Genomic DNA, 9,418 nt, shown 5'->3' with positions numbered 1-9,418 from the left:
ATGGTCACATTGCTTCATCCTGCTTTAATCCTACTCAGAGGATGAAAGAGCCCCACCATAAAGTAATGAGAATGATCGCAGAGCCAATGCTCTTTGTGCATTGGTACCTCCTCCCTTTTTCTTTAAAAGCTATTCTGTGCCTGTGAAGGTAAACAAGAGGAAAAAGGAAGTAAGTGAAGCATGAATAAGTACCCCTCAGAGTACTTTAGGGAGTGGAGAGAAGACAGGTTCTTTTCTCAAGTAACTATTGAAGGAGCAAAATTTATCTTCTGAAGGATGTGGACTTCGGACAGGGGTCTGAAGGTCAAGTAGAGTATGAATAGAGGAGGAAGAAAGGGAACAGACACTACATGGAAGGGGAACAACACTTGTAAAGTGTGGAGTTGAAAATGAGCCTTTAGTGTATGGGGAAAAGTGAAGAGTCCCCAAATACCCTAAATATTTAGGGTTTTATTACCAACTTCTCTCATTCTGCCGCAGGAAACTATCTAATTTTTGTTTTGAAAAGAATCGGGAAATGCCTACCCTCAAATATGTTATTGACAAGTTATTTTCATAGCAAAAATTTGGATCAGTAATTCTAGTGTGTGGGGGGAGGGAACCCATATATGATTTGTCAAAAGCAACTCACGCCAGGCATTCCAGGCCCCATGGGACAGAATCCCATTGTAGCAAGCCAAGGTGGCTGTCCCTCCTCCCATAGGGACGCTCTATCCCAGTGAAGCCAGCCTTCCATTCTTTACATGTTTTATGTTCATTTTTGCCTCCAAACATTTGCTCATGTTATTTCCCCACTGAAAATTCCCCCCACCGTTCTCACTTCCCCTGAAAGCCCCTCAAAACCAAGCCAAAGTTTTACAACATCATTAGCAATACCAACATATTGAGTATTACTCTGGAAGTCCTGGGGGCCCTCCAGATATAGAAAGAAAAGTTTTGATATTAAGACAAGCACACACACACACACACACACACACACACACACACAATCTACCTAATTTCTCAAACCATAAATATTTATGTTATGTATATAACACACTTATTTTCTTGCTTTAAAAAAATTACTGTCTAAAGCAAAATAAGGCAGCATCTTATTGTTTTACATTTTTGTGTTATTATTTTCTGATCATTAGTTGTTTCATCCAAAATGAAAATTATATTCCTTACGTCTAGATAGCATGCTACATATCTCTTATCCTATCTCATAGAGTTGGATTAAAAATAGGTGCTCAATGAATATTTTCATTGTCACACAAGCATACAATTATTTAGCTGAGGACTCTGAGGAAATTTGTTAAACAATTGCTAGTCTTCATGGATGGGCAAGTTTGGGAAAAGCAAGTGTCCCAGCACATAATAACTAGACAGGATTCCCCATTTACAATGTGCTTTAAATCCAATATCCTATTGTTTCTACAACAAGCATGAGTGGTGAGTAAAAATGTTAATACCCATTTTACAGATGAAATGATTGTGGTCCAGAGAATTGAAATAAATAATCTGCTCCATGTTAGAGGGTGGGTGTCACAGCTGGACTCAAACTCTCATTTTATGATTGTGAATCTAAAGTAGAGGACAGGGCTGGACAGCCAGTGGGCAGGGGGAATCTGCGGCGAGGAGAGAATTTATCAGAAGGAGGGTCAATCCATGGAGAATGAGTTCTGAAGATAAACTTGGACTTGAGGCAGGTCTTACAATGGGGTGGGATTGGTAACCAGATGTTTCTCCTGGAAGCTTCACTTCCTACAGCTCCTGGGAATAAGAATTTTGAATGGCCATTAATCACGTGACTGTCCTCCAGCTGTGTGTGTGGAAGTAGACGGGAGTTTCAGCTAACTTGGCACCAAGAGGGTTAAGAGTGGGTTAAGAAGTCGTATTTCAGCTGTAAATTGGCCATTAGCAAGTGGTTAAGCTGTGCCTTTTGTAGAAAGTGATTGGCATCTGCTAATCAGCCTGTCACCAATTATGAGGTATACATCTCCAAGTTACACTTGTGGAGTGAGAGGTTCCACCCCACATCTCTTCCTACAGGGCTGAACAGTGGCATCTAGTGGTTTGTTTTGAAATAAGCAAGTCAAGTTCAAAACAGGTTGGAACATCCACCTTAGTATTTCTCCTCAGGACCTGCTCAGCAGTACGTTTTATCTAAGGAATAACACAGCACTCCAACTTTCAGTACTGGGGTTATTGTGTGATATATGCTTGCACAGGGCCAATCAAAGACTTTTTGTAAACTTTTGAAAATCAAAATGTAATAGAAACACTTCAAAGGCTGGTGTTTTTTTGGGAGTTCCTCATTGCTCAAAGTTTCATCCAGGAATGAGCAAATTTAGAAAGTGAATTAGAAGGGGTTACAGTGGGAAATAAGGAAGTTGCTTTCTGCTTTGGAAAACTTGAAATCCAAATCTTCCTGTGGATGAATTGTGAGTTACAACCAAAATTGATTCTTTTCCAAATGGCTCCTCAAAAATCCAGCTCTTAAAATTATTTAGTGAAGTTTCTATGTTCCTTTGTACTTAATACCCTAATATCAACACTATTGATTCTCTTAAAATACACTAAACCTTATAGAGATTTTTTTGAACAATTTGTGTAATTTTAAAAAGCACCTATAATCCGGAAATTTGTAAAATATTTTATATATTTAAGTTATCTATCTATCTATCTATCTATCTATCTATCTATCTATCTATCTATTATTTACCTATCTATTGTAAACTCCATACAATATCTTCTCTTAGTTCAGACCTTTACAAAAATTGCGAAGAAGCAGTAAAATGGATAGGATTTGGCCTTCAACTTCATAGTCACTTCACCCAAGGGAGGAGAGAAGTAGCCCAAAGAGGGTAGCATGATGAAGAAATGAAATAATGTAGGCATGGATAATCAGCACACTGAATAATTAAATATTGACATATTTAGATCATCGAAAAGAATGTTAAAATGTTCTCCAGTTATTAATTAGACAACCAAACATGACTTTGGGAACTTGTTTTTTATTTTACAAGTGACATGGTTATGAGATGGTTCAAGTTGCCTTATTCAGGTTTGTTGAGATCACTCCCAATTTGCTTTTCAGACTCTTGGTTGCCTGAGAACAGCATGGCGCTTAACCACACTGCCCTGCCCCAGGACGAGGGTCTGCCACACTACCTTCAAGACGGAGATCCCTTTGCTTCCAAACTTTCCTGGGAAGCAGATTTAGTGGCTGGATTTTACTTAACAATAATCGGTAAGCTTCCTTAATTTTTCTGTGCAAAAGCTGCATCTAGAAAATTCCTGGGCTGATATGTTGATTTTGCACAAAGATAACAACACTCACATGGATATTTTGAATGGAGGTGAAAGTGGGAGGAAGGCAGAAGACGGGGTGGATTCTCTATTATCTTTATTCGTCGAGATAAAAATTCCCTTGATGATTCAAAGTATTTTACAGCAAAAAAAAATTTACTTTGAGACTACATTTCATTTTCATTATTTTGGTAGTAAGATTGTCTTCTGAATAAGAAAATTAATGATAATGAGCTCTTATTTAAATACAGTGCTTTTGCTTCCTAAAAAATGCTTTGATATAATAAAAATATTATAGGCTTAGAATGGACCATGATAAAATAATTTGGGTGAGAGTTGAAAAGATGGATTGATAATAAATGGGAGTCAGTCCAGGGCCAAAGGCTTTTGTGCATAATCCACATTGGCTTCCAGACTGTGCCATCCAATGCGGTGGCCACGTGGCTCCTGAGCTGTGACTTTTCCAAACTGAGATGCACTATAGTGTAAATACACACCAGACACTGAAGACTTAGTACCAGAAAAACCATGTAAAATAGCTCGTTCATCATTTTTACAAATGATGACATGTCCTACCCATACATTTTGGATATATTAGGTTAAGCAAATATTAAAATTAATTTTGTACTATTTTTACTTTGTTTAATGTGGCTACCAGGAAAAATTAACTATATGTGTGGCTTACATTTCTGGTTTACATTGTATTTCTATTGGGCAGCACTAGTGTAGGCACTCAGAATTCAACCATAATGCTTTTCTGAAATTTAAAATTGTTTCAAATTTGAGCAACCAGTGCACAGGTGGGTTATGTCTTTAGGTGTGTCTGCCTTTCATCTTTTCAGATGTTGGGTCAAGCTTTCTCTTTCTCTCTTTCCCTCCCTCCCACCTTCCCTCTCACTGTCTCTCTCTCTCTTTCTCTTCCTCTCTCTTGTCTATTTATTACTGGATAAGAATTTTATTTAAACTCCTGAAATTAGCAAAACTCACTAGAAAAGTCTGGAGACCCCTCTATGGTCATTGCCTGAGTCAAAAGAAATCAAGAAATTCTGCTGCAAAGGGATTCCCTGGGTCCTTGGCTTTATTAGAAGTAATTATGAAACTGATTTAAATTCTATATTTTATGAATGGGCCTCCACATCCTTTCACACACAAATAGATACTGAATGCCCATTCTTCACGACAGTTTAAGTGACTTGGAAAACAGCAGTGAACAAAGGGTCCAAACTCTCTGCCTGCATGGGGACTATCTATCTGGAAATAAAATCCACATGGCATTTTTATTAAGCATAAGTACTTTCAACGATCAGAAAAGACAGAAAAATAGACATCATATAACTTGAATTTGTCTCAATTAGTTGCAAGGAATGAATTAAAAAGTAGCATCTTTAACCTGACCAATTTCCCCAGGCAACACAAACTAGGGAGGGAGAGCTGTCCATTCCCACCCTGGCAGGAGGGATCCAGGAGAAGAGGCAGATAGAGTGGCTGTGGGTGGAGGAATACAGAGAATTTCTCACTTAATTCACCTGGGGCTGGAACTAGGAAAAAGAAGTCCAAAAAGAGTTCCCAAAGGGATCATTAAGTGACTTAGGGAGCTGGGGGTGGAGCCAAGACATGTTCCAGAGCATTCAGTTTAGTCAGAGGCACCTGGAGGGAGGTGGATTCATCCTAGACCCAGGTCTTGGGCTTGGTCCTGTGCCTGGTTTTCATACCCTCCTAGGATAGGATTACAGGAAGTTCCTTTAAGGAACCAGAGTAGAATGATATTCTTGGTGGGCTTTGTTAAGTACTGGAAGTCTTAGGGAAAACTGGGAGATGAAGAGATAAAACTGGAATGGAGGAGAAATAAACTACAGACCTATTCCCATCCTCTACTCTTTTACTATGACTTAGTTTATTATCTGTCAATATTTGAGAGTTTATATTTTTGTATTCATAGAAAAAGTCAGGATTTTCATCATATGAAAATGTTACCCCTTTAGCCTTTATTTTCTTAACCTGATTTCCCTTTAACTATCCTTTAAAATCAGTTTGCATTCTCTTGATACCCCCATGCAGCTAAGATTGCCGGTGGAATAATCTAAATGCAACTCATAGTGAGTTGACTATGTATGGATAATGCATTGGGCACTGGGTGAAACCTTATGTATCAGAGGTAGTTAAGAAAGGAAAAGCAAGAAAATCAATATTCTCAAAAGAAATATGGAAAGACAAAAGGTATTTAAATGAGCTTTGTGTTTTAAATGCATATGCATACTTATTTCAATCTCCTTGGATACCAAGTAGATGGCATCTGTTTATAATTTTTCGAGTCATGTTTCCACATTTTAATTTCCCAGTGTGCCTTGCTAGCTGATTTCCTTTCATGAGCTGTAGGTTTCACTGTAGTGGGTTTATTCTAGAATTCCACACTCTTTTCTATTTTTCACTCTTCTGCCCTAAGAAAGCTAAGGAGAGTTTAAGGGCCCATTAAGCAGCCCTGTTCCGGGGATCAGAACTTCCTAAGAGCACAGGGCAGCCAGTTCCTGGTGGTTTCATACCATCAGCTGAAACGCACACTTTTCTCCTTGCCTCCCAAATGAATTGTAGTGGAGAGGTAGAAGTTAAAATAGAAAACTCTGGGTTTCTCCTGTTAATACTCTCCTTATTCCTTACTACTAAAGGCAGCTGTACCAGATTCTCATTTATACACAGCTACACTATGAAGCAAGAATTCCTGAAGAAATCTACTCTACATGTTAAGCTATGGAAGTAGGTGTATTCTTTTCTTAAATAAAGTCAGTAGGGATTGGGTCATTTTGGATTTAAACTGGGTTTGTAAGAACTTTGGAACAGTTTCATTGTAATGCCATAGTCAATTAGTCATTAATGAAAGGATATTAAGAAAACAAGTGGGAACACGTTGATACCATTGTTGGTAGGTTGGTGGGTGAGGGTCACTTTCTCTCCCTTTGGTGGGAGGGGAGAGCCCATATTATCAATTGTCACCCACTTCCCCTCTATACCCATTCTAGTAGCAGCTGCAGACACCAATGTCCACGTGGCCTCAGGAGGCTGTGGTCCTGGGGTGTGTCCCTAGGAGATGACCTTTCCTGGACAGGGGCCTTGCCAGCTTCATCTGGCCTCGGCCTCTCTTGAATCCCTCAGAGTCCGCAGTGATAGTGAAAGGAGCTAGTTCGGTTTGTGTCACTTTAACTTCAGGACTTACCAAGAGCCAAGGGGTTAACCCATCTTAGCAGAGGGAGGGAGTTCTAGAAAGTTAATACTCCATACAAATGCCTGAGGAAATATTTTGCCGGGGACCAGTACAAGTACTGACTGTTAGGATGCCCACACCCTCCTAGGCTCACTGGGAAGTTATGGCTCCTTTTTCTGGGTAAGTTCAGTTTTATAATCCCTGGTTCCTATCCTTTTGGAGGCAACCATCCCTCACCTGTCACTCATGCTTTTTGTTTCATCTTCTTAATCTAAATTTTTATGTAGAGTCCTCTCACCACCCTCTAACCCTATGGTGTCCGTTTTTGAAACTGAGAAGTGTTTCGTGTTTGAGTGAACTCTAAATCCCAGTTTTAACGACGGGGATTTATATTTTTCCTTGTAGGGATTCTGTCCACAGTTGGAAACGGGTATGTCCTTTATATGTCCTCTAGACGAAAGAAGAAGCTGAGGCCGGCGGAAATAATGACTGTCAATCTGGCAGTCTGTGACCTGGGGATCTCAGGTAACACAATCACGCTGTTTCTTCTTTGGAGGGTGGAATTGTGTCCCATTCTAAAGTCCTCCCTGACTCCGATGTCACCCCCATCCCATCTCCTTTGCTCCTCCCTTCACAAGTCATGTTTACATTTTGTGGTAAGTCAACAAAGTGTTGTCTGGCTAAAACAATCATTCCTTCAACCTTTATTGAACTCTTTCCATGTGCCAGGCATGTTAGATGTTGAGGAGACTATCTGGAATAATGCAGGATACCTCAGACACCCCCATATGTAGTAGGGCTTACTGATTGAGAAAACAGAAACTTACCAGCAGGCTGTAGATCACCGTTTTGAGCTCCATTACACCCCTTTATTCCCATATGGAAATCTGTTAAAATAAGCACCTTTTATATCCAGCAACTTTCATTTAATTGGTTGAGACTGTCACCTGGATATCAGGATATTTAAAACTAGGGTTTTCAGATGCGTTGACTGTGAGTCCAAAATAGAAAACTGAAGGGCTGCTGGTAACCCATCAAGAATTTGGAATAAAGTTTCTCTTTAGCTGTAATTCATTTTTACAAATATGAATGACTTTGGGGAAAATAACCTCCCTTTGCTTTCATCTGTAAAATTCCCGAGTTGCCTAGATACATTCAAATGTGCCTCTGGAGCCCACAGCCTGCTGCTATTTAGCACATAGGGTCTTCAATCACTAGAGCTGGGGGTATGGAGTTGGAACAGCACACATCCACTCCTCTTTCTGCTGAAATCCTTTTAAAAGTCTCCCATCTAAAGCATCCCCTTGAAAAATATTTCCTGATATTTGTTTCTCTCTTCACATGGGGATCTTCCTGCCACTGCCAATCTCTGAAACAAGGCCCAATAATAAGCCTCCCCTACTGAGTACTTATCACATGGCGGTGAGGTGCTGCCCTCTTACTGAGAGTTGGATGGTGTAGGTTATTTGGAAAGGTTTTACTCAGCATGGACAGACTTAAATAGCATGAACTCTTACAGGGAATACACAGGCACATTAAGAGGAGCATAACATGTCAGGCCCCTCTCTGTGAAAATAGCCAAGATGAACCCCAGGGAATTTTCGAGGCTGCAAGATGACTGCCATTTTTGCTATTGCCACACGATGGCGCTGTCACAACATACATGCAGCTCTCCTGGTCAGCTAGCCCTGCTGACCCCCGATGGTTCTCTTCCTGGTACTGAAGATAAAGAGCTTGAAGAGTGCATTCTGTAAACTGGACACACATCTCCTCCAGAATGAAACCTGCTATTTCAGCCACCGATTTCATCATTAAATCATACCCCACTGATGCTTACGGCTGAATTAGACTAGGCTTGAGTAAAATGTCCTTAAACGGTTGTTTACATTGAAAATGCACTCAACTAAGCAATTCTGCTCTAGAATTGCACAAACCACCTCATCAGTCTGCATATGTCTTTAGAGTAATTCCCCGGGAAATATTTTCTTCCATGTGATAGCTTTCACTGGTTCTCAGATCATTTTTTCAACTTCTGAGGGATATCTCTAATACACTTTCCCTTTCCAATAAACCTTAAAATATGTTATGTCTGTATTATTTTTGTACTAGTCAACGATATTCCATTATAAGCACCTTAAGCAAGGACATCCTAGAGACCAGGTGTCTATACTCTGTACAACTAGCATTTGTTGTTTAAGTACCAATGGCTTGCAATCATGTATATGTATTAGAATCCCCTGGGGGAGTTAAAAAAAAAGTATATTGAAGCCTCAACTCACTGCAGATCAATTAAATCAGACTATCTAGGTATTGGAGTCCTGGAAATTAATATTTAAATAAATCAAAAGAATGCAACCAAAACAATTCCTTCAGCTATTCAGAACCAGATAGGTTCATTACCATTCCGCTAAGCGAAGAAGGGAAAGACATTCTACGTGACATTGCAAAGGTTCATCAAATGCTCGCTCCAGAAGGAATCTTAAAATAGCTTTTGTTAATGGGTGGAAGGCACAACTGACACCAATTACCCCATGCGAGTCACTTTCACTTGTCTTTTGTTGCCTTCAGCACCCATGGCAGACACTTAGCTCAAGCTTTGAATTGGCTATTTCCTCTGCCTAGGACATTTTCCCTCAAGATATTTCCACTGATTTAGGCATCTGCCTCAATGTCATATCCTCAGAGAGGTCTTCCCTGGTCTCATTATGTAAACAACAATTTCTATCTATCCCCTTCCTCTGCTTTCTTTTTCTTCACAGCACAAATCACTATCATTCCATTACATCGTATCTTACACTACAAATGATTTGTTTCTTTTGTCTCCTCTCTCTGTTAAAACATGAATTGGCGAATCTTGTTCTCTAGCACCCTGCTCTGTTTGTGATAGAAGAGGCACTGAATAATTACTTGTTGGATACAAGCAATTCTTTT

General features: G+C 39.7%; 1 protein-coding gene across 1 annotated transcript in view; it reads left to right on the top strand.

Moving 5' to 3' along the window:
• Positions 1 to 3,080: 3,080 nt before the first annotated feature.
• Positions 3,081 to 9,418, top strand: part of OPN5 (opsin 5) — a 30,143-nt gene continuing 23,805 nt past the window's right edge. The window contains exons 1-2 of the mRNA XM_006093215.1: positions 3,081 to 3,232; positions 6,893 to 7,012. Coding sequence (XP_006093277.1) covers positions 3,103 to 3,232; positions 6,893 to 7,012 — 250 coding nt within the window. The 5' untranslated portion in view covers positions 3,081 to 3,102. The remainder of the gene's footprint in view (positions 3,233 to 6,892; positions 7,013 to 9,418) is intronic.

This window comes from Myotis lucifugus, unplaced genomic scaffold, assembly GCF_000147115.1.
Source record: "Myotis lucifugus unplaced genomic scaffold, Myoluc2.0 scaffold_111, whole genome shotgun sequence".
Classification (NCBI taxonomy): Eukaryota; Metazoa; Chordata; class Mammalia; order Chiroptera; family Vespertilionidae; genus Myotis; species Myotis lucifugus.
Note: the sequence above shows the minus strand (reverse complement) of the source record. Positions and strands in the feature narration are given on the sequence as shown.